This window comes from Onychomys torridus, chromosome 11 (genome assembly GCF_903995425.1).
Source record: "Onychomys torridus chromosome 11, mOncTor1.1, whole genome shotgun sequence".
NCBI lineage: Eukaryota > Metazoa > Chordata > Mammalia > Rodentia > Cricetidae > Onychomys > Onychomys torridus.
The window spans coordinates 62,110,461-62,136,303 of NC_050453.1; the positions used below are offsets into that span (position 1 = coordinate 62,110,461).

General features: G+C 49.4%; 1 protein-coding gene across 2 annotated transcripts in view; it reads left to right on the forward strand.

Annotated features, from left to right (window-relative positions):
* Rassf5 (Ras association domain family member 5) overlaps window positions 1-25,843 on the forward strand; it is a 66,964-nt gene that overhangs the window by 26,855 nt on the left and 14,266 nt on the right. The window contains exon 2 of one of the 2 annotated variants that reach the window (XM_036201944.1): window positions 2,849-2,970. In XM_036201944.1, the coding sequence (XP_036057837.1) occupies window positions 2,849-2,970 (122 nt within the window). Of the gene's footprint in view, window positions 1-2,848; window positions 2,971-17,508; window positions 17,848-25,843 lie in introns of those variants that run through there. The other variant, XM_036201945.1, reaches the window with a different exon arrangement.

Consider the following 25,843-nt stretch of genomic DNA (forward strand, 5'->3'; position numbering starts at 1 on the left):
GAGAGAGAGAGAGAGAGAGACAGACAGACAGACAGACAGACAGACAGACAGACAGAAATGGAAGTCAAGAGACCAACACAGGTGCCTAGATGGGCAGATCGTGCCAACTATGCACGGCCCTGCAAGGGGAAGAGAAGAAACCTTGAGCTCTCTGGAGGCCTTCCCCTGTGGAGGTGGTGGCTCTCACCTACCTTGGAGCTGGCAGACCTTCTAGCCTGCCCTCCTCTTCAGGTTCCCACTTCTTGGTTCTGGAGCATTCTTCGCCACTCAGGGAATGACCAGGAGTCAGCCAGGTGTGTTCCAGAGCTGAGCCCTAAACAGTCCCACCCATTGGTTCTGCCCTCAGTGTTACGTTGTCAAAAAGTCCTGCCATTTCTGGATGCTGTGGGTGAACTTGGCCCACATAGCCCCCTGTGCCCTTTCCCCACTGAGGGTGAGCTGTCTCCAGTGAGCTGTGTATCAGCCACAGGAACCCCAAGACACCCGTGAGACCCTGAAGGTACGTGGTGTTGCCTTAGAGGACTGACCTCACCCATTATGGCTTCTGTTGGGTTTTGGTTTTTTGTTTGTTTTGCTCCCCGCCCCCACCGTAACTTGACAAAAACCAGGGTCATTTGGGAAGAGAGAACTTCAATTGAGAGAAATGCCTCCATCAGATTGGCCTGTCTATGGGGCTATTTTCTTGATTGATAATTGATGTGGGAGACGATAGCCCATTGTGGGTGGTGCCACCTCAGGGCAGGTGGTCCTGGGTTGTATAAGAAAGCAAGCTGAGTAAGCCATGGAGAGTGTCTTAGTGTTCTATTGCTGTGAAGAGACACCATGGTCATGGCAGCTCTTGTACAGGGAAGCATTTAATTGGGAGTTTGCTTACAGTTTCAGAGGGTTAGCCCAGTATCATCCTGGCAGGAAGTATGGCGGCAAGCAGGAAGGCATGGTGCTGGAGTGGTAGGTGAGAGCTTTACATCCTCAAGCAGCAGGTAGAGAGGGACATTGGGCCAAGTCTGGGCTTTTGAAACCTCCCAGTGACACCTCCAACAAGGCCATGCCCCCTAACCCTCCCCAACCGGTCACCAACTGGGGACCAAGCACGCGAAGAGGTAAGTCTAGGGGGGCCTTCTCACTCATACTTGCGGGGTGGCAAGCCGCCGAGGGCGAGCAGTGTTCCTCCATGGCTTCTGCTTCAGTTGCTGCCTCTGGGTCCCCGCTCCGACTGTAAACTGTAAACCTAGATAAACCCTTTCCTCCCTGAGCTGCTTTTGGTGTTTAATCACACCAGCAGAAAGCAAACAGGAATGACCCTCGGCAAGAGCTCAGGGCTAAAGAAGGGGAGCTGGTGGCTTTACCTCAGGGTCTGAAGGATGTGAACACTAAGACTCTGCCATCCCAGAAAGGTGGATGGGAAGTTAGACCATGGAGGAAGGAGGATGGAGAGGTCTGTCTGGACTCTCTATCCCTATATTTGTCAGGGTCCCCATACAAGGATGGTGCCTGGGGGCTCATTCGGGAAGACTTAGGGAGGCATATGGGAATCAAGTTCTGGAACTCCTCAGCTAAGTGGGAAGAAACCCAGCTGCCAAGGACCCCAAGATAGGGCATGCCATTTGGCAGCTGGGAGAAGAAGAGACCAAATGTGACAAATTTTGAAGTTTGTTAACTGGAAGGGATTCTCGGGGTGCCCGAGTCATTGTCGACCAAAAGTGGTCTTCTAACTTTCGGATTACCCATGCAAGCCCAGGCATTGAGGCCCCTGCCACAAAACCCAGCTGCTCTGGCTCACCTCAGGCACCTGACTTCACAGTCGGGGAAGCCAGTACGTGGAAGGCTATGCTCTGACTGAGCTGTGGCACTCCAGGATGAGGGGCCACAGCTGGCCCAGCAGCCGTCTGTGGGAAGGGAGCTGCCTGCTGACCATTGGCATTAATTTCTTCTGTTCTACTCTTGCTTCCACCAGCCCCTCCTCTCCTGTCCCATTCTCCTCTTAGCCTCTAGCTGAATCTCTCTGCCTCCTGGTCCGTTTGCCTTCCCTTCCCTTTGCCAAGGAGGCTCCTGACAAAGGCCCAGAGACAGGTGGGAGACAGCAGCCCCTGCTCTACCCCTCACGGTCTGCCTCACCTTCAGTCTCTGGGAGGTCCCTGGCTTTAAGGAAATCCTTCGATGAAAGTCTGCAGGTTCTTTACTTCTGGAGATTAAGTCTCCACTTCCATGGAAGAGAACCACCTCCAGAATGTGCTTTTCTCCCAGTGTGGGATATCGTCAGGAGACCATTCTAATGGGCTTAAGAGAATCACTCCAACATTGCTGGTCTAGACGGGGCTACAGAGAAAATACTTACTGATAATAACTCTGCCTTTGGAGACCTTTGAATTGTTCCCGACATACCTTCTTATGCCTGCGTAAACATCTTTACATCACAGGCTGGGTGATAAACCTATGTTTTATATACTGACAAAAGGAGGCCCTCCCCAGGCTATGTGGCCTCTGGTTATCAATTTCAGTTAGTGGAAGGGGCACCGGTATACAGCCAGATGGTCTGACTGAAGACTCCAGGTCACACCAGATAATGCCAATGGAAGCCGTGTGCACAGGTGTGAAGCGTTTGCTGTGGCACAGAGATCAGGCATCACCCTTACACAGTCCCCTGTGCACACGCGCGCGCGCGCGCACACACACACACACACACACACACACACACACACACACACACACAAGCGCGCGCGCGCCCCCCCCCCCCCCCCCCCGCCATTATACTGCTCTTCCCATCAGAGCTGATGCAGTCTCTAATTTCTCAGGGTGGAGGGAGTAGATGTCGACCTGACCCCCGATCCCTTTGACTCTCTCCCTCTAGATTGTAAATTCACCTGCCATTCAGAGTGCCGCAGCCTGATCCAGCTGGACTGCAGACAGAAGGAGGGCCCCGCCCTGGACAGACGCTCTCCAGAAAGCACTCTTACCCCGACCTCCAACCAGGTAAGCAGGGGAGCCCACAGGCTGTGCTGGAGAGCAGCCCCTGTGGGTGGCCTGATTCCATATATACAGGCTGATCTCTGGCCAGATGGAGCCTCAGACACACCCTTCCACAGGGAGTGGCCCAGGGCTCTGACCCAGGTATGGGTGCAGGTGGGAGCAGAGTGAACCCTAGAGAAGTTTCTAGAAGGTCTGAAGTTCCACACATCATCTTACCTTTAGATCATAGATCCTTCCAGACTTCTCAGACCAACCTTCAAAAGGGGCGGGGCAATAAGAGTGTGGTGTCCTCAATGCCTCATGAGTCTAAGTTTTGCAAAGCACATAAATGACAGAGCATCTGAACTGTAATGTTTAGGGTCCAGGATGCAGATAGAAGACAGTATGTATTGGTTATTGTGTAAACATTTATCTATATTATGTACCAAGTGCTGTTGAGGGTAGGCATAAAAAATGACAACATCAAAATGGTTCAGAGAGCTTACAATCTGGTGGGGGATTGTAACACAACTGACTGGTATATGCTGAGACGTGTGTGTAGTAAGTATCAGCCTGGGTGTTTTGGGTACACAGTGTAATTGTTTCTAAGAGGGAAAAAAAATCAAGGAAGGCTTCCCTGAGGGGGCAACATTTGCTGTGGGCTTTTTCCTGCAGGTTGAGGGAAGTAAAGTGTGTCGTTTATTAGCCGCTTATTAATTTAACAAGGTTTTAGGTGTCCTGTGTATGCCAGGCACAGGAACACGGAGGACTTGGAGATACAGTTAAGAAAAAATAGCTCTTTCCTGTCCTGTGCTTCCAGCCAGGTGAGGAAGGGTCAAACTCTGACCCTGAAGACGGAAAAACAAGTAGGCATTATGGAGCAGTCATGAGCGGTCTCAAGTCCCCACAGCCTCCATGCATGAGCTCTGTGGTGTCCAAATGCCTGGCACACCTGTGGGTGTTCCCAGTTCCCCTGCTGTCTCCCGGGGAAAAGCATTGTTAGAAAACAAGTTTGACACGTACTTTTTTTTTTTTTTTGAGCTGAGTATTGAACCCAGGGCCTTGTGCTTGCTAGGCAAGCACTCTACCACTGTACTTTTACACGGATAATACCGAACTGGTCCCAAGTTGTGCCTTGAGCATTTTGATACCTCCTCTCCAGTCTTTGGAATCGCGCTGCTCTAGAGTAGCCTGCAGCCAGGCCTCTGGGTACAGCCTGGTCCTCACATGACTCACACGACTCGGGAAGCACTGATGAGCGATGTTGGTCTTGTGTTTTTTTTCTGGTGTTGGCGGTGGAACCTGAGGCTTGCTAGGCTCATGCTTTGACCTAGGCAGCCAGTTAATGAACACCCTCCTCCAAGATAGAGGTGGGGTTGTAGATAGCACACATCCCTAAAAGCATATTTAAACAACCGTCCTGTCCAGTTTCCCTTTCTCTTTGGGGACTGTCTGGTCTCTTCTTTTTGCTTCCAACCCTACCCACACACCCCATCCTGGAGCCTGGTTCCCCACTACTGGATCTGCTTCTTGGGGTCTCTTCACGCAGGCTGCAGAAGGAAGTGATTTGCCCCCTCCCCTGAGACATCTGGTCATATCTGGAGTTGGTTTGGGTTGTTGGCTGGGTGGGTGTTCCTGGGACCCAGTGCATAGAGGCTGGGGCTGCCACTAATCATTCTGCATGCTACAGTATGACCACAGCTGGCCCCAACTGTCAGCTGTGCTGAGGTGGTAAACCTCTAGGCTGTGGGCCAACTCCCAGGGCTGTGGACAGAGGCTGGGAAGGGCATGGGCTTGTGGCACACGGTCTCTTTCTTAGAATGATGGCCAGGAGGGATGCTTTCCAGTAGTTCATCAGACAACAGAGCTCTGTCTGCCTTGCCTCCTCCTCAGAAGAGGCATTCTAGAGCCCTCTGGCTAACTGAATCACAGCTGTCCATCACAGAAACAGGCCTGCAACATCACAGAGCTGTTAGAAACCCACACGGCGCTAGTGGCCTCAAGCAGCCAACAGCTTGTGTGGGTCCAGGTTCCTGAGGTGCTGTGGCATGTGACCTGGACAGGCTTAGCCCTAGACTTCAGTAGAGTACCCCAACAGGCTCTGTGGGGAAAGCCAGGCTCTGATCCAGCTTTTTGCCCCACCCCACCCCTTCAGAAACCTGTTCGTGCTGATTTCTGCCTTTGCTTGGATTCTATTACATATGAAGGTAGCTTGGTGCTTTCCTCCATCTGGCTGTTGTTCCCTGGCTGAACTAACCTCTTGACATCTGCATGAGGATTTATTGGGGCAGAGGCCTGGGCCTGAGCTCCACTAGGTGAGGGCCCGTGTCTGTTGTGAGGTCTCATCCTGGTGACATTCTTCCTTTTCGCTGACCTTTCTTTTTTAAGGGAAAGAAGAGCATAGATTTTTCAACAGCTGGAGAGAAGCAGTCTTACGTGAATTTTCATGCATCCCCTCGTGTGTGTGTGTGTGTGTGTATGTGGGGGATCGAACCTGGAACCTTGTGCACTCACATGAGGCATTCACGATCCACCACTGAACTGCAACTCGCAGCCCTTCATACATTTTTCAAACTGTGGCTGAGATCATCCTAAAGATCAGATTTGGCCTTCACCTTCCTGAAAGCAATAATGGCCAGTTTCTGGCTGTGTCAGCAGGTGAGGGAAGAAAAGAAGGCATGGGAGGGGCAGGATGGCTCAGAGCTTCAGCTGCAAACTCCTGAGGCCATGCGGTCCCCGTCCCTCGTCCCTCGTGAGAATGGCACTGATAGTTGCCTGCTTTTGCCAGCCCAAAGATCCATGGTTTCAAGTCTTTCCTCAGCAATCCTGAAGCGGATGCCTTTCCCTTGGGTACCCTTTGTGTGATTGGACATGCCTCCTGCAGGCCTACCGAGGTCCTGGCATCAGCCTCGGCCTGTTTGCCAGAGAATGCCGTGGCTGTTAACGGACAGGGACAGGACAAATTGCTGGGACAGCTGTGGTTCTTTGTGTGTGGGGGGGCATCCTGAAGTGTTTTATAGTTCTGGTGGCTTTAAAAGTGCTCTTACTATGTAACTCCAGTGATGAAAGCCCTCAGTGGCTCCCCAGTACGCTCACAGTGAGGCAGCCCAGCCCCTCTGCTGTACCTGTGAAAGCCCTGCCCAAGCAAGGGCACTGCGCTTGGCTATCCCTTGATTCCCATCCTACCCTGCTCTCCAGAGAGCCAGGCAGCGCTGGCTGTTGACACACTTTTTTTGGACATGGAATATACAGATTATAAGAGACGAACCTAAGCAACCCCCTGTCATTCAAATCCCATTCCCCAGTGCCTGTATTTCCTTCTGCCCAATAGACTCTGGAGTCTCCCACCAAGGCTAGCCCTTCCCACAGCAGTTCCCAGTGCTGTCTTGGTATGATCATGCTTGGGATCATCCTGGCCCTAGCCTTATTCCACATGACTGTAATTTCAGTTCTGTGTGTGTGTGTGTGTGTGTGTGTGTGTGTGTGTGTGTGTGTGCGCGTGCGTGCGCAGGTACATTTGTGCACATGTGGAGGCTAGAGATCAACTCTAGGTGTTATTTCTCAGCTGGCCACCTTATTTTTTGAGACAGTCTCTCCCTGGAACCTGATGCTCACTGATTAAGCGAGGCTGGCAGGGCAGTGAGCTCCAGGGATCCACATCCCCAGTGCTGTGACCGCAAGCATGTACCACTGCACCCAGCTTTTTACATGGTTTGGGGGATCAACGCTTTGGTGAAAGTCCACTCCACTCACCCATCTGACAACCAAAATTATGTCACCATATGGCCAGCTGTCCTAAGGGAGGGGGCAGGTCACTTCCTTCTGTGACCTGCTGCTCTAGAGGAAGGTTTAGAGACACCCCCCCACCACCACCCCAGTAGTAGATCCAAGACTGAAACCGAGACTCGGGTCCTCATGTTTGTGCGGCAAAGCTCCCTTATTGGGTGTGTACCTAGCAACTGAGCCGCCTCTCCACAAGCGCATACATTCGCCTTATTAACCCTTCAGCCTAAACCATTGTGCCACTGTGTAGGTGACCCTGTCCCCACTCACCAGCAGACAATAGACACTCAAAGCTCCAGAGTGGATGGACCTGGCCTTTCAACGCAGCTGGTCCCTGTTTCCTTTCTGCCTACATTCCCACCCCAAACACTGACAGACATTAACCCCAACCCCAGCCCCCTCAGTTGTCTTTCTTCAGTTGACCCTGCAGCAGCTGAGAATTGACTCAGTTGGCAGGGGTTCTGAACCTCCTTGAACTACCCCCCACAGCACACTGTCTGCCTTCCAGGCCTTGTCTTTCCAGGAAGAGCCATTGTCTGTGTTGAACCCAGGACCACCACACGGGGGAGCCAGAGAGGGGAAGAAAAGAGTCTGAAAGGATAAAGGCTTTCCTCCTCCTCCTCCTCCTCCTCCTCCTCCTCCTCCTCCTCCTTCCTCTTTCTTCCTCCTTCTCCTTCCTCCTCCTCTTCCTCCTCCTTCTTCTTGCTTTATTTATTTATTTATTTTTGTTTTCTTCAGGTTATTTTATTTCTTTTGGAGTTTTTATACAATATATTTTGGTTATAATTCTTTGCCCTCCTCCAAGCTTAACGAGTGCATGTCCCTTAAAGCCCTAGCTCTGTTACAAAGATTCCTAGTAGATTTGCTCATTTCAGCTGAGAGTTATATATTCCTGGTTTTGGCACAGTGCTGGTGATGAGCCTAGAGCCTTCAGCATGCTAGGCAACGGCTCTATCACTGAGCTATACGCCCAGCCCTTGATTTATTTGGTTGTTTATGAGACATGGTCTTGATATGGAGTCCCATTGATCTGGAAGTCATAAGCCTCCTACCTCGGGCTCCCAAGTCCTGGAATTACCAGCCGTGGTACCTTACCCAGCTACACTCCCCTGTTCTGAAGCTCCATTGCTGGTGTGCACAGTTTTAGGATTATTACGTCCTTATAATTGGCCCCTTTATCACTGTGAAGTAGGTGTCTTTATACCTGGTAACATTCTATGAACTGATATTAGCATAATTACTGAACTTTTTTTTTTGAGGTGCTGGGAACTGAACTTAAGACCTCACACATAGCAGGCAAAGTGCTTTACCACTGAGCTTATATTCCCAGCCTTGCTCTGCCTTTGAATTACTATAAGTTAATATGTCTTTTCCCTTTTATTTTTAGCTACTTATTTTTTGTGCATGCATGCATGTATCTGTGAGGTCTGTGTGTGTGGTACATGAGCTCAAGTGTCTGGGTCCACACTCATGCATCCATATGGAGACCAGGGAAGCATGTTGGGCTGCATCCTCTGTCAGTCTCTACCTGCCTTGTCTCTCACAGAAGCTGAAGCTAGCCATGCCTGCTGGGGTGGCTGGCCAGGGAGTTCTCAGGATCTGCCTGTCTCCACCCTTTAATGCTGGCTTACAGACGTGCACAGCCATGCCCGGCTTTTTACATTCACGCTGGGATTCAGACTCAGTTCCTCATACTTGCAGTGTCCTTACCCATGAAGCCCTCTCTCCAACACTTCGTGTGCCTTTCTTCATGTGTTGTTTAGCAATAGAGATGTGCTCTGAGAAAAGGAAGTTGTCCGTTTGTAAAGGTCACAGGCTATGATGACACAAACTTTGACAGTATAGTTTGTTACATCCCTGGCTTGTATGGGGTGTGTGTGTGTGTGTGTGTGTGTGCGCGTGCGCGCACGCGCATTCCTTCAGCTTCCCGTGTCTGAAAAAGAAAGTCCTTACTTCATCTTTGTTTTTGAGCTCATCGCTGAGTTGGGAATTCCAAACCGAAAGGCTTTTCCTTTCGTTACTTTAGCGACCCCATGCTACTATTTTCTCTTGTGTGGTTTCCAGTCATAAATCTTCCGTTCTCTGTGTCCAGGGTCATCTGTATCTGACACATTCTCCTTCCGAGGCTGTGTGTATGGTTCTCTTTATTGTAACTTTTGAATAATTTGAGTATGACATGCCCTTTGTTTCCATATGTTTCTTTTGCTTGAGATTCATGCACTTCCTTGGCTATATGAGTTTATGTTTTCATCAAAATTGGGGAAATTTACTGGGTTGTGGTGGTGTACACCTTTAATCCCGGCACTCAGAGGCAGAGCCAGGTGGATCTCTGTGAGTTCGAGGTCAGCCTAGGATACAGAGTGAGATCCAAGATGGGCACCAAAACAACACAGAGAAACCCTGTCTCGAAAAACAAAACAAAACAAAAAAAATTGGGGAAATTGTGGGCATTATTTCTTCAGGTTTTCATGCCCTTGATTGATTTTTTTTTTTCTGGAGGATTCCAGTTATGTATATATCATTTGACTTTTTGAATTTGTCCCAACACTAATTGCTTTGGTTTTGTTGGAGTTTTTTTGTTTGTTTGTTTGTTTTTATGTCTATTTCCTTGGGGTGGTTGCTACTGCCGTGACCTCAAATTCACTAATCTTCTCTTTAACAGCGTCTAACTTCCATTAACTCCATTCAGCATTTTTCTCATCCAAATCATTGTAAATTTTATTGCTAGAAGTAAGATTTGGTATTTTTAGATATACTTTATGTCTCTACTTAACTTTATGCATAAATATAAAAACCTCATAATGATTATTTGTGTTTTTGACTAGTTCTAGCATCTAAGTTAAAGATTTGTTTCAACTGACTGCATTTTCTCCTAATTAAATATAATACTTCCCTGTGTATTTGTATTTTTGGTAATTTTTTTTCTTTTTCTTTTTGTTTTGTTTCTTGAGACAAGGTTTCTCTGTGTAATAGCCCCGGCCATCCTGGAACTTGCTCTGTAGAACAGGCTGGCCTCGAACTCACAGAGATCCACCTATCTCTGCCTCCTGAGTGTTGAGATAAAAGGTGTGTGCCACCATGCCCAACCATTTCTAATAATCTTTCATTGAATGCCACACATTTCAAATTTTGCTTTGTTGGGTGCTGATATTTTCATTGTCCTACACTTGACCTTAGCTAAATCTGATTTTTTATATTCCTATAAATATTTTTTAACTTTGCCCTGGTACTTTGGACACTTGAAAATAACTTGACTCTTTTGAGTATCACTTTAGAATCCAGTATAGGGCTGGAGAGATGGCTCTGAGGTTAAGAGCACCGACTGTTCTTCCAGAGGTCCTGAGTTCAATTCCCAGCACCCACATGGTGGCTCACAACCATCTGTAATGAGATCTGGCGCCCTCTTCTGTATACATAATAAATAAATAAATCTTTAAAATAAAATAAAATCCAGTACATCATACTGGGGAGATAACTTGTTACAAAGCTTGAGACTCTGAGTTTCAGTTCTTAGCGGCCACAGGAAGATGGAGATGGTGGTGTAATCCTGGTGCTCCCGTGTGAGGTGAAGGATTTGTAGACGTTGGTGGACTAGCAGCATATTCAGCAGTAGACATCACAGAGACCCTGTCTCAAAGAGACTGGGCGGTGAGGGTGAGCACCTGAAGTTGACCTCCACGCATGCTGTGACGTGCTCACACACACAGCATACATTATCATACGCACATGAGCATGCAGGAAGAAAATGGGTGGAGGGATCCAGTACTTTCACCTGGTGCCTGATCCTTAATGCTGCTCTCAAGTGTATTCTGATGATGGGAAGCAGTTCATCCTGGAGTGAGTTCCTGTCCATAGACCTATAACCTGGCTAAAGTGGCCTAATAAATGAGTGACCTGGCAAACAATGATGCAGATGGCATCTTCTGCCATCCTTTGCCCACCATAAAATGGAGGCAGCTCACCACCTATAGTTTGTGGGCATTAGCATGAAGATTGGGAAAGGCAGAGAGTAGCGTCCAAGATCCAATCCAGTCTCTTCTGGCAGAGTAGGAAAATGAGGGAGCAGGGTGCATTAGACCCCACCTGCTGTCTCAGCAACTGTTCCCTTGGGTTCCACATTCATAATTTAGCCTCAGTTTCTGTCCTGACTCTTTCCTAGATAAGGCACTGATTGTCCCTCCCGGGGAATTCCAGAAGTAGCCAGACGAGTGCCAGCCTATTCATGTGTGCCAAAGGAAAGCCGGCTCTCTACCCACTCTGCCTGCACTTGGCAGGCCCTGCTGTGGCTTCCTTTCTTCATCCCCTACTACTTCCAGAACCCAAAAGTGCTGCTTAATCTGTCAACCATTCACCCTCACCAGAGATCTCTCCAGCATAGGAGCTTCCCAAGGCCGATTTGCCAGGCACAGGGTGAGCTCATTTCTGCTGTGGCAGAGCCAGATACCTCCAAAACAGGGAAGTCCCCAAGAGCCTGCCTCTAAAGAAGGATCAGACTTTAATTCCAGTTCTATTTCCAGAAAAGCTCCAGAGCCCTGGAGGCATTTCTCTGCGCTCCTCACAGCCTGTGAGCAATGGGCTTCTGAGGGGACAAGCCATTCTCAAAGCTCTGGGCCAGCAGGGCCTTCCTTTCTGTGGGAATTACCATGAGAACTGCCAGAGAGAGAGAGAGAGAGAGTGTTGCCATCTCACTGTCTCTCCCCAGATGCTAGATTAGCCTTGCCCCTGAGGGGTACCTAAGGGAGAAGCCTACTGAATAGAAATACCTATAGTCTAGTCTCCCAAAGGACAACAGATGGTACCGACCCTAGACCTGACCACAACCTGACCAGGTGTTTTTTGGGGAGTCTGCTTCATGCCGTGGGCAACTGAGTTAATTCACCTCCACCCAGCGTTTACATGCATCCAGACCCTGTTGGAACTGTTAGCCTGGCAGCCAAGCAAGAGAAGTGTGGCGTGGGCTAGTGTCTCCGAGAAAGTGACTCTCTTGTGAGCCTAAGCTAAATGGTATACAGATGCTTATCTGGTAAGACAGGAAGTCATCTGTGGAAAAACAGCTCTTGGCTTTACACCGCCGTGTCACGCTCAGAAGTGCCGCCCCACGGATGGTAGATAGTGGTCTTAAGATTGAACCAAAAAAAGACATCTGGGAAAGGATGCTTCCGAGGAAGATGTGGGAGGTGTGGTCATCACTGGGAGACAGGAAGCAGAGGACAGAGGAAGTGTGTGTGTGTGTGTGTGTGTGTGTGTGTGTGTGTGTGTGTAATATATAGAAGTATATATGCATGTGGTGGTGGTCAGAGGACAACCTCAAGGGAAATGCCTCAAGAATGCTATCTACCTTATTTCTGTGTGTTGGGGATGGCACATATAGGTGTGTATATAGGGAGCACTCATGCATGTGTGTACAGGTACATGTGGAAGCCTAAGGTGGGCATCAGATCTCTACCGTGGCCATTTGCTACCTTACTGTTTGAGACAGTGGCACTCACTGACTCAGCTGGACTGGCCTGCCATCAAGCTCCGGGGGTCTTCCTCTTTCTGTCTCCCCAGCTCAGGAATCACAGGTGCATGGTGTCACACTGGTTTTTTATACGGGTGTTGGAGACTGAACATAGGTCCTTGGGCTGGTGTGACAAGCCCTTTATTGGCTGAGCTATCTTCCCAGCCCCCAGAAGAAGATTTTGACAGAGAACATAACAAAAGTGAAACCATGAGAGGGAAGTGGTGGTTTGGGGGAATACAAGTCAAATGTTGCACCACTGTAATGAGGGAGGGCTCTTGGCTGTGGCCACGGGTAACTTGCTGGCCAGGCATGCAATGGAAGGGCCTTGAAGAACACACTCTAAAGTTTTGAACATTACGTCATCAGTGGAGGGCAGACAGCAGTACTAACAGGGAGTCACTGGGTTTGAGAGCCGAGCTTCAGTGTCTGCATCTTTGCAATGTTTTCTTGCAGGGCAGCAGGGGTTAAGTGAGGCCACACGATGTGTAAGAGCTCAGTCACTTTGACATGGCTCACAGCTCATACCACTCTCCCTCGATTCTACCACAAGAAGCAGGACTCATCTTTTATGTCCATCATTTACGTCCAAACTCAAACACCTAAGTTATGTAGAAATAGTTGTTCAATGAGTGAATGAAAGCACCGGGAATTGATGTCTGTGTGGAAGGTTTTGTGATGGAGAACTTACTGTGGGTAGAGCTTGGTCTTGGGAGAGTAACTTTGACAATCAGGAGGTGGGGAGCGTGGAGGAGGAAGGGGCCGGAACAAAGGATGCCCCTAGGAGGCTGCGATAATGTAGGGGCAAAGAAATGAGCAGTTGGGAGGTCAAGCAAGAAATAATGAGCCCGATTTCAGGCGTGTTAAGAGTGGGGCTACAGTGGTGTGCTGGTTGGTTCTTTGTCAACTTTGACACAAATTAGAGTCACCTGAGAAGAGGAACCCTCAACTGAGAAAATGCCTCCATCGGATTGGTTAAGTCTGTGGGTCCTTTTCTTGATTAATGATTGATAGAGGAGAGCCCAGCCCACTGTGGATGGTGGCATCCCTGAGCAGGTGGTCCTGGCTGGGTTTTATAAGATAAAAGGCTGAGTGACGTGTTGAGGGCAAGCCAGTGAGTAGTTCCTCCATGATCTGTGCTTCGGCTCCTGCCTCCAGGTTCTGCCCTGACTTCCGTCAGCAATGGACTGTAAGGTATAAGGCAAAACAAACCCTTTCCTCCCAAAGTTGCTTCTGGTCATGGTGCTTTATCACAACAATGGAAAGCCAACAGCAGAGAAGTGGGTAGGGCTGTGTATGCAGAAGGTGGCTGCTTGGGAGAGAGAAACACAAAGTGGCTGTGAAAGGGGGTTGAAACCATTGGTGTAGATGAGACACTAGTACTCTCGCCCAGCACACTCTGGGAGACGGAAGTCCAGGCAGATGGGGAGAGTGGGTCTACAAGACAGGGAGTATGGTTTCAGGCTGTGCTGTAATTATGACAGCAATCATGGGCTAGCCTACAAGGACACAGAGTATGTAGAGTTCAAGGACAGAGTCTGGAATCAAACCCCATAGCATTGACTCATCTCTACCATTAACGGGCATGTATGACTAAATGGCAAGTTATTAAACTGCCTGATTCTCCTCCTCTTTGTAAAACAGATAATAACAGAGTTTCCTCGTGGGTTTGTTGGAGGGCTTAAATGAAATTATACACATCGAGTTGGTGCAATATTGGCAAATGTTTCATTTCAAAAATGTGTATTTGGGGTGGGATAGCACATCATCCCAGTTTCCAACTTCTGATGGAAGTGACTTGCTCCATCACAGCTCATCACTTTCAAAGCCCCCTGACTCCTGGTTACACTATCATCTTTTGCATCCACCCTCACCTGCCAAATGGATCTAAGCTCAGAAGGAAGCCAGGGGTAAGGATCCACAAAGCCGAGATTGCAGGCCGGGTCCAGGGGGGATGAAAAGAAATCTGCAAAGATCATGTCCTGTAGAGCAGATGAGCAGCCAAAAGTCCCCACTGAAGCCTTCGAGCCTCAGGGTCATAAATAGATCTTCATCCCTGATACCCCTCGATGGTGCAGAAATCTGAGGCCCACAGTTGTTCCAGATGATTAGTCAAGTGGAGTTGGGGGTAGGGCAAAAACCCCAGTTGCTGGGGGCTGGAGAGATGGCAAAGAGGTTAAGAGCACTGGCTCTTCCAGAAGAACTGGGTTAGATCCCTGGCACCCACATGGCAGCTCACAACCATCTGTAACTCCAGTTCAAAAGGATCTGACACCAGCATGGCCTCCAAGGGCAGCGGGCATGCCAGTGGTGTGCGGACACATGCAGCCCTGCCTCACAGTATCACAGCTTTTCTTGAACATGCAGATTCCCCAGGCTGGATCTGACAACGGCTCTGGCCTGCCAGGATTCCATGTGAGAAAGGAGTAAAGGTTAAAAGCATGTCTTTCATCATCTGACACTGAGTCAGGGGAGTGAGCCATTCATAACTTCACCAAGGCTTTCACAACCTGCACAGTGTAGTTAGGGATCTGCGCAGCACACTTTGGGTCCAGGCCCTGTTCCTGGCCCCATGGGCAAGACCAGGCAGTTCCCAGGCTTTGTGGCTTACCTACCCTTTAGAAGTTTAAAACCTGCCACCGAAGCTTCTCCACGCCCCCTCCCTTCCCAGGGCCAACTGATGTCACTACTGCTGATTATTCAATGTCACGGTTCTAACTGAGTGCTCAAGGCAGCCAGGCCCCCTCCCTCTGAGGCTCGAAGGCTTCAGTGGGGACTTTTGGCTGCTCATCCGCTCTACAGGACATGATCTTTGCAGGTTTCTTTTCATCCCCCCTGGACCCGGCCTGCAATCTCGGCTTTGCAGATCCTTACTCTTGGCTTCCTTCTGAGCTTAGTGATGAGCTGTGATGGAGCAAGTCACTTCCATCAGTTTTGTTTTCCACCTGTAACATGGGCCCACTACCTGCTCTCAAGATCACAGAGTGGCCTAAGTGGTGTGGCTGTCAAAGGCGCTCTGGAGAGCCCTATTCAGCCCATGTGCTGTATACAAGAAGGGACTTGTGCTATTTTCTGGGAGGCTCGAGCCTGGTGTTGGAAAGGCTGTCATTAGCTATGCTTCAGATCACACATTTTGAATACTGTACCACCGCCGTGGTAGCATTGTAGAGCTCTGTTGGTGACCCCAAGGACACAGCGTGGTCACAGAGGGTCTGAGGCCTGTGTTTCCTGCATGTTAGACTGCTCCATTGTACCTGGAGGTTGACTTTATTAAAAACTGGGAGGGGTTTTCTAGCTGGACAAAGAAGGTGGGACGCTCTGGATGGCCTGGGGGTTACCAAAAGCATCTGTCTTACCAACATCAGACATGGAAGCCGATGATACCAGCATCCTTGGCTTGAACCATTGTCTCTTGGGAAAATCTCCCTGCCTCATGAAAAGTGCAGTGGGCAGAGCCAAGCCCTACCTTTAGTCCCATCCCAGAGAGACTGCCCCCCACTCCTAGCGAATCCTCCTTAGTCCTCACCCCACCCCAGTCTCTAGCCTGCTGTCTGCCTTTACTTACCTTTCTCCTAGGAAGGGGGAGCTAGCAGTATTGAAGGTTCTGGGTTGAGGCACCAGCCCAGGGATGCTGTCTTCTACTGGCTGGCTTCCCTTTGGGAACTGAACTAAGCTGCAGTCTAAAGCCCCTGGGCACTGGCAGATTTGGCTCAGGAGGGGGAAGAAGGTTCCTCACAAAGTAACTGCTGCTTGGAAAAAGTGCTGAGTCCTCAGAAGCCCACCCTTATTCTCAGTGCCTACCAGCGGAAGTGCATTCAGTCCAACCTGAAGGAAGAGGGTGAACACATAAGGGAAATGGCGAAGCAAATCAGTGATATCCGAAATCACATCAACTTCTGACACCACCTGAAGTGAACACAACTGCAGGCTTATGAACCCGTGCTGTCAAACAAACAGGTAGCACTATCTAATTTATAAAGAAGCATTTTGGTAAACTTTGCTGTGGTTATTCTTGTGTTATGCCTTTTGTTTTATAATATTTGAATAAATTTTTATTCAGAATTTGAAAAAAAAAAAAAAAAGTAACCACTGCTTAAAATGGAGTCTGCAGCTCCATATCTGCAGGAGGGGAGTCTAGCCCTTTGCCAGCCTGAGCTTCTTGAGCACTGGACTATTCCAGAACCATAAGAACAGCCACAGAGACTTGGGTCCTGATACCCTCCTCAGGACCTCTCTGGGCCATCCCTGGGGTCTACAGGCCATCGGACTCTGTAAATGTGGTTGATGCTTTTCAAAGCGTCAGCATCTGAAGACTGTGTGATCATTTCCTGGGTCTCCTTTGACCCTATCATACATGGCCTATTTACCCATGTATGTAAGCTTTGGCTTCGTCACCCAGGAAATGGAATTAATGGTCTCTATTGAATGTTTAAAATTAATGGCCGCCTGCATGCCATCACCCAGCACACACAGTTGTTGCTCAAACAATGGTAGCCCAGACTGCTGTCAGACTAGTGAGGTCTGGAAGTTGCAGAGATGTGCATTCTTGTAAGGATCCAGTTCCAAATAAGAATAGTGTTCCTTCTAGCCTGCCTAGAGACTGGAGAATTAAGTATAGGAATGCCTTGATCTGGCAAAGAGCCTTCTTCACCAGACTGCCAGGAAGATGTGCAAATAACCTGGTGCCGTCTGCCGCTCTCTGAAGGTGATGGTCTATAGATGGAAGGGTGGGTCTGCTCCACCCTGCATCACTCCGCTGGGCACTTGCAAGTGCTTATTAGACCCTGCGGTTTCCTCTGGCCTTTTCAAGTTAAAATGGTGCTTCTTCTCCAGGCAGGCCAGATAATGATTTCCACCTCCAGTTACCTCTTTAACCACTGAGTGACCTAGCTCCTGGGGAGGGGGAAGGGTAGTGGGGTGGGATGATGGAGAAGGTGGGAAAGAAGTAGTAGTAGTGCAGGAATACACACACCTTTCCTCCAAAGCTGTCACTGTAGCAAGTGAGAAAGGTTGCTTCCAGAAGGAGGAAGCAAGGGCAGATGGAATTGTCCCCCTTAGGTCCATCCTGGCTGGCCCCTATCCCCCTGCATCCCCACAGGGGTCCTTGGCACTCAGCTGGGGGGTGGGGTGAATGACAACCATCAGGGTTTTGGGGAACCTTGCGAGAGGAAGTGGCTTTAGTGCTGCACAGAGCAGTACAGGAAAGGAGGCGCTGGGAGAGGGAGGTGTAGGGGTGGCTCGTCAGCACGCCGGGGCGGGGAGCCAGCGGGCGGGCACAGTGCTCAGGACCGCAGATGCTGCCGGAGAGAGAGGCGCACGGACCCCGGAGCCCCAGGCTGTGCAGGCGCCTGGAGCCCCAGCGAAGGAAGCGCAGGCCCGCCCTGCCCGGTAACCGGGGCCCACTAGCACCACCCAGCACCTGAGCACAGAACCCGAAGAGCCCCTCCCACGGCCCCAGCCCAGCAGTCCGATGAGCTCTCAGACACGGGCGGGGCCCAATGACCGTGGACAGCAGCAGGAGCAGTGGGTACTGCAGCCTGGACGAGGAACTGGAGGACTGCTTCTTCACTGCTAAGACCACCTTTTTCAGGAATGTACAGAGCAAACACCCTTCCAAGGTAATAAACCTGATGACTACAGGCGCCGCCGCCGTCAAGGGAGGAAATAAGCTCCGTGGTCTACGCGGGAAACTGGCATCCTCCCTCCCCCAGGCAGAGCCATGTGCTGGTAGAGTGGTTTCGGGGTCCTGCACTGTTCTGGTCAGCCCTCCCCTCAGTATTTCTAACCCTTAGACCTTTCAGAATGGCTCTCTAGGACGTGGGGAGCTCGCTGGTTCATGGGTGGCTGCATGCTCCCCAGTGCCTGAATGGGTAACTGAACTGAGCGCCTTCTCTGTCTCGTCCCCCTCCGAATTTGAGTTGACAGCTTGTCGATGGGAGAGATGGAACCCAGGCCCTCAGCAGATCAATACAAGTTGGGACTTCCGTGTTGTGTGTGGCTAGAAACCATTTTAAAACCTAGACTAGCAACTTTGCAGAAGGCTTTAAGAAACAGACTTCTTGCCCAGGCTGCCATCATGGGACCATTTTTAGCTCCCGAGTAGGCTTGGCTAATGCCATCTAAAGGGGCTGTGTGTTTCTTAAACATGCTGGCCTGCGGATACCCAGCATGCCTGGTCCCCTCTGGCTGTCCTCTCCTGGGTGCCCCAGAGCCACACCAGCTACCACATGTGTTGGCAGGGGCAAATGTGTGAAGTCTGTCGGGCTACTAAAGCAACCAGTTCCAGGACCGAGAGAGGCTACCTCCAAGGGCCAGTTTGTAGACAGATGTGAATGGCTAAGTTTCACATGTGTATGGCAAGCTCATCATTAACCCAATGGTCCTTCACCAAATAGAATTTCCACAGAACTTCCGTAAGCCTGACTCGGTGCCTTCTTTGTGAATAATAGTTCACCTTGCGGGCAGGCCCTGCCTTGGCTGAGTTCTGATGCGGGCAACTGTGCCGAGCTCTCCTTGATTGAGATGACACCCCAGAACCCAAAGGCGACTTGGGATTTTATGTTGAAGGAAGCAACTAAACCAGATCCATGGAGCCAAGGACTTGATTTGGGGGGTGGGGGACAGTAGTTCCTTCTGTGGCTAGGTAGGCCTCCGGCAGAAAAACATCATTGCAGAGGGGAAGTGTCCCACCCTCTCTTGGGGTTCTTGCTCCATTGTGAGCCCCTCCCCCAGCCTGGAGCGGTGGTTCACAGTGGTAACTACAAGCAGACCTGGGAGATTTAGAAAATACTGACAGGGCCCGGGAAATGTGAAGAGCTTTCTAGGTCATTGTGATAGGCAACTGATATTTTATTGCCTTAGCAAGTTATGTTTCTGCCTGGGAAGGAAATGGTTCCTGTTTTTAAAACCAAGCAGGGCTGCTGCCTTGCTTCCCACTACCAGGCTGGTCCCAGGGGGTGGCAGGTTTGCATAACTGGGGTGTAAGAACGTCTTTACTCGGCCATTGAAAACGGTGATTGTGTCTGGTATTCTTAGGGAGAAATGGAAATATCATTACTAGAAAATGGCTGGGATGGGGCTAGCAAGGGGGGAAGGGTTTTCTCTCTCCATTCCCATCTCTCTCTGTGGAGATGGCTTGCTCCAAGCTCTCCATTCCCGCCACCCTTCCCAACATTGCTCCAGAAGACGCTGTCCTTTACTTGGTTTCTTGAATCCATTACATCTTGGGTCGTTTGCATGTTTCTTTATCACTTCGTCAGTGTCTGTACTTACACAATCAGGACAGTTATCCCCTTTCTGGAAAACATGATGCCAGACAAGACAATAAGGGGTAACTACTCCAGGGAAGGGAAGAGCGGTGTCCTGACCCAGCTTAGCCTTGAACATTCAGGACTGTGGTCAGGGGCAGAGAGCTTTTCTCAGCTCTAGTCTGTCTAGCCTTTGGCACCCAGCTCACTCAGGTGAGCTCTAACATGCCCCCCCCCCCCCCCTACCCCCAACCCCCCCACCCCGGCTCTGCAGAGGTGTGTAGAACAAGCTCACAGCTGAGGGTGCATCCTCCAAACATTTATGATTTTTCTTCTTGTCAGTAGTGTTTTATTCTATTTTTTCCTTCAGTAAATTTCCCGGCTCTACCTTCTCTCTTAGAGGCACTCTGGAAAGAATTTTCAGGGTGAACTGCCATATCTTAACCCCATTGTGACCCCTAAGCAAATCTTTCTCTCCTGCTCAAAGAGAAATGCATTTTAGCTCCTAAGAGAATTTTTTTTCCCTTGTCTCCAAGGGAAGGAGTATGTGTGTTTCCTTGTCACTCAGAGACTTAGGTCCCCTCGGGGAAGGCCAAGACTCTTCTATAAATAGCCTGTCAGAACAACCCGTGTCAGCTGCTTGGTGTGTCTGGTGGAACCGAACCACAGGAAAGTCCCCCTGCTCCTGGGTGCTGCCCCCTGGAGCTGTCCCTGGCTAATCTCAAAGCAGTCACACAGGCCTCTCTCCAGCCCCTGTGGTGGAAGTGGGAGACATGATGGAGCGTCTCCCCTTTATACAGAGGAGGGCTGGAGACAGTAGGGAGGGATGGGGCCAGCCCTGGGCCCACCTGCTCTTTCCTCTGCAGAGATGGTGGCTTCCTGGGGCAATGTGTTATATTTGAATCAGGCTGGGGACCTTTTGAGTCACACTAGTCGGTTTCAGAATGCTAACTGGTGCTCTCTGGCACAGTTTGTGTGTTCTGGGTCCTGTGTGTCAAAATGGGCCTTCTGAGGGTTTGAAGGAAAGCCAACCCAGGAGCTCAGGTAGTCTGCAGTGTTTTACACTGTTACCTCAGCTAAGATGTTGGAATGTCTGTGTGTTCAACTGACCCAGAGAGCCTCAGGACTCTGGGACCCCAGCAGGGCATCATGGTGGGTGCTCTGAGGAGACACAAAGCCTCTCCTTGAACAATGCCGGAGGGAGAGAATGAGGTGAGAAAGGCCAGAGGACTTCTCCGGGCCCTACATCTGTATCTGGTCCTCTTCCTGCTAGGTGACAGGACAGACAGGCTTTGTATTGCCTGGAAAGACCTAAACAGCCACAGGCTGGATAAGGCATTATAAGGCCCTTGCCATGCCTCCAAGGCACCCTAGCCCAGGGGACCTTAACTCTGTGTACAGAGGCAGGAAGTCACTGTAATATATTGATTGTTTAACACTTAACTTCCGGTGTTGATCCTAAAATGGAAAGACATTACTAGCTGAAAAACTCTCTTGGTGTGTTTTCTCTGTGGATGTGGCGAGCAAGGGCTGATTCTCTTTATGATTAGGATTATATCTGAGCACACTCTGCTCCCCAGCACCCCCAACACTGGGCTTCCTTTGGACTGCCTTGAAACCCTTGGATTCTTTGTATTAAGGCAAACGCCAGAAAGAAGCAGGCTCCAGGGTCCTCTACACCTCCTGGTTCCATCCCTTGTTTCTTCCATTGCTCTTTGCCTGCAACAGGGCCCATGGTGCTCTGGGAACAGCAGGCAGCCCCGAGACAAGTGTCTCCCTGCCATCAGCAGCACAACACACCCAGGCCTCAGGCACAGTTTCTGCCCCTGACCACCTTCGCATTTGAGAAAACTCTAAAAATAAGCTCGCTCCAAAATAAGACAGGACTCTCGCTGGACCGTTCTGCTGCTCCCATGCCCTCTCCCAGAGGCTCACACTGCCCAGGGCCAACCACAAGTGATTCTTGGTACTGGCATTTAGGAATGTGGTCTCTGCTCCATCCCTTCAATCTGTTGCCTGTTCCAGTCTGCGCCAGCTGTGCTTTTCCCTAAGAAGATGCCAGCCCTGTGAGACCAGGAATTGGACCCTTCAGGCCACAGCAGCAGTGTGGGCTTGCTTAGAAGGCAGATGTGCACGACCTGTGAGCCATTAACCTTCAGTTCCCACATCTTCTTCTTTCATCTTGTGCAGCCAGGATGGGTTAGCTCTCGGGAGAAACTACCCCTAGTTTTCAGTCCCTGAGTATAAATAAGTTGATTTCCCTTTACAGAGAATTAAATGGATAGCAGTCAAGGGATTGGGAGCTCAGAAGGCTTTTATGAGCCAGGACTCATTAAAATAGTTAAAAAAATAATTTTTAAAAAAATAATTTCAAACGTGAGTACCATATTTACATAATTTTCATCCCTCCTTGTCCCCAGTCCATCTCCTCCTGTGATCCCCATTCTCTCTCAAGTTCATGACCTCTTCTTGGTTGCCATCTATACACACACACACACACATACATAATACATACATACATATACATGTATATATAAATACAGCCCGCTGGGTCCGCTTACTGTTCATACGTGCATTTGTTTAGGACTGACCATTTGGGAATGGATAGCCTATGGGGTACTGGTCCCTGGAGAAGATAATTTTCCTTTCTCTCAACAGCCCTTAGTTGCCTTCATGTAGGAGCGGGGCCTTCTGAGATCTCCCCCATCCATTTGGCATGTTATAATTGTACAGGTCTTGTTTAGGCAAACCATACTTTGAGATTTCATGATTACAACTTCCCTGTCATATATATTGGCACGCTGTCCTGGCGGAGGCCTTGGACTTCTGGTTCTCACAATCTTTCCACTCATTCTTCTACGATGCCCCTGGACCCTTAGGTCTAGGGATTGTAGATGTGTCAACTGTGGCTGGGCACCCCACAGCCTGCTGTTCCTGCATTTTCACTGTTTGTGATTCTTGTAAAACTCTCCATCTGCTGCAAAAAGAGTCATCTTTAACGAGAGGAGAAGGCTACACTTAGCTGTGGTATAAGGATACATTCCAGACTGCCGTTTATAGATGACACTGATTCAGCAGTAGGGTCTTGCCTCCAACTTCTGGGAGGCGACCAAGGCGATTGCATTGCCCTATATTATTTTCACCAAGACAAAAGCAATACCCTATATCACTTTGGGAGTCTCCTCAACTTCCTTCACTAACAACTCAAAGTGAGATGTCCCATGCCTGGCACTGGGGTTTTGTTAGACAGTCTACGGCCCTTGCATAGAGCATTATGACCCCAAGTGACATAACCTCACTGTATATTTATGTGTATACATATAGACTTACATTTATTGTGTATATATATTTTAAAATATAGTTTTTTCCTATTCTTTTTTGTTTTGTTTGTTTTGCTTTTTGTGTGTGTGTTTTGTTTTTTGTTTTTGTTTTTGTTTTTTGAAACAGGGTTTCCCTCTGCAGCCCTGGCTATCCTGGAACTCACTTGGTAGATCAGGCCGGTCTCAAACTCACAGAGATCTACCTATAATTTGTTTTATATACCCATTTGACATTGGCTGGAACTGTCACCAGGCCACACCTAACCACGAGGAAGACTGAGACATGGAGTGTGTGGGAAAGCCTTAGCTGTCTCTCCCACGATCCTCCTGCCTCCCTCTCTGAACCTTGGAACCTCTGTTCTCACTTTCTCAGTAAAGAGTGTGACCTCTGACCCCCATCTGCCTGGGAGCCCTGGTGAGGACCTATGACTTTAATCTCCATATTTAACACTTCTCTGGGCCTCTGAAGTGGTTGAGGGGAGTGGGGGCCTACCACCTGCATAGGGATTATTCTTTGAGCCACTTTTTGGAAATAGAGACTTGGCCTCTGAATCTTTGCAGGTAGGACCCTAGAACTGCATTAATATTCTTAGAACTGCATTAATATTCTCCTCAGGTGACTTTCAGATAACTCTGAAGTCTAGGAGACACCTATTCAGGAAATACATACCATTTCAGGATTTCTCCAGAAGGAATGCAATCTGAGTACTTACCACAGATTCCCTAGACGTTCCTAGGCTGGAAACTAATTGTAAGTCATTTTACCTTACTGCTAAAATTTATGCCCAGCCAACCAGCTCAGCAGATAGAACAGCAGAGCCAGGCTCCCTGGGCCCCCCCCTCACAGAGACCCTAGACACTGTTCACAGGCACCCTGGGCCCTGATCACAGGCACCCTGGACCCCCGATCACAGGCACCCTGGGCCCTGATCACAGGCACCCTGGACCCCACTCACAGGCACCCTGGACCCCACTCACAGGCTCCCTGGGCCCCCGATCACAGGCTCCCCTTCTCACCACAGTGTGCTGTGCTTATCTCAAGGCTATGGGAACCTTGTGACAGCCTTTGAGATCTTTTCTAGCGCCTGGGCTGATAGGAGGGTGGACAAAACTGTCAGCAGAGTCCTGCTCATTCCAGCCAAGTCACTTAGGCTCAGAGCCTTCATCTAGTCCTTTCCAGCACGTGTACCTGTGATATAAGTCAGCCTTTAGTTTCCTTCTGTGAAAGCCTCACCTCTTTCTATGGGAATTAGACCCTTCTTTCCTCCTGGGTCTGAGAGGGAACCTAGATCGTGTGCCCCTAATTGTTTAAGTTGTAAGGATTCCCGCTAAAGTGAGATCAGGAAGCGGACCTGAATGCTGACATGGGTCCTTTCTTCCAGAACCACCTGGCCTTAGCCATCCTGTCCACTCTCAGAACTGAGGCCAGGCCACCCCTGTGCCCACACCTCCCTCCTGATCCTCTTTCTTTATAAGATTAGACTGCTTGTGTTGACTGAGCTGAGTTTTACCAGTTTCCATTTATGGAACATCTAACATCTACCTCTGCATTTTAGGAAGAAAGATTCTGAGCCCTTGTTTCTTACCGACAGGCTGTGCTCTGGATTGAGCTCTCCACGTTAACACTTAACAGGCCCAGCCTGGGAGGCTTCTTTCTCCTCTCAACTTGTCAGGTAACCCAGATCTGTAAACGATGTGGCCCTGGGAGCTTCCTGTGTGGAAACCCCAGACCTGCCTTTATCTGGAGTCTCTGTTTCCTCTCCTCATGGCTCGGTCTACACTTATGAAAGCCAAGGGACTGAGCTTGGCAGCCCTTGGCCCACATGCTGGAGAAAGACTCTGGCTTCCAGGTGAGGGGACTCAGGGAGGACTGTACACCCCACAGCAGGCAGCAGAGCGTCAGTGTGTCCCAGCAGCTGGACAAGGCCCGAGATGCCTCTCTCCTAGCAAGCGTGAGCATGCTGGGTTGGAACTGGCTCGCCATTGAAGTCCCTTTGCCTCTGTCCTGTGCTTCTTTACCACCTTGGAACCTCTGATCTATGTCCAGTTGGGAGCCACAACCCGGAGCAGGAGCCTGGTCATAGAAAAGGAGGCTGAAGCTGGAGGGCTCAGGATGGGGCCCAACTTGTTTAGGAACTAGATTGACCCCTAACATGTTTGAAGTATAGAATGGGAGAGAAACAACTTTATGCAAACAATGTAGACCCAGATAACGGCCTCCAGATCTCTGCGCTCTTGGAATCACCTTTTACATTTTTTATTGTAAATTTTACTTTATTTTATTACACCTTTCCATTATTTATTGATTTTGCAGCACTGGGGAGCCTGTGCGTACCAGGCAGGCACTCTATCAGGAGGTGAGGCCTGTGGCGCTGTAGTGAAATACACATAACATTTACCATCAACGACTCCTAAATGCACATACGGTTCTGGAGTATGACATATGATATTCGCGTTGTTGTTCAACTATCACCACATCCATTTCTAGAACTTCAGCGGGCTGAACCTAGGGCCCTGTACATGATAAGCGGATGCCTGACTGCTGGGTCCCTGGCCCCAATCCTTTACCCAAACTGAAACTCCATACCTGTTTAATTACTCTAGGAACTGGGAATGAGTGGACTCTACCAGGACGTCTTCTCGGGTCCAGCTTATCCCACTGAGCATAGTGTTTTCAAGGTTTACCCACGGGACAGCATTGCCAGGATTTTCTTCCTTTCCAAGGCTAAAAAGTATATACCTAAAAAAAAAAAAAAAAAAAAAAAAAAAAAAGTATTGCACTGCAGGTCTGGCCCACATTTACACATCTACTCTCCCATCAGTGGACCCTCAGGTTGCTTCTGCCTGTGCTGTTCAGCTGCTTTCATTTGCTAAACCCTAGAAGATTCTTGGTCAGTCTTTTGACAAATCACTACACTGTCTCCACAGTCCCTTCACTAATTCATGGTGCTCATTAGGGCTTCCTGAAACCCAGTCACTGATGTTCAATCGCTCTGAGCCCTTTTGTGTCATAGTGCATGTATTTCTGCCTTCCTTCTTCAGATGAC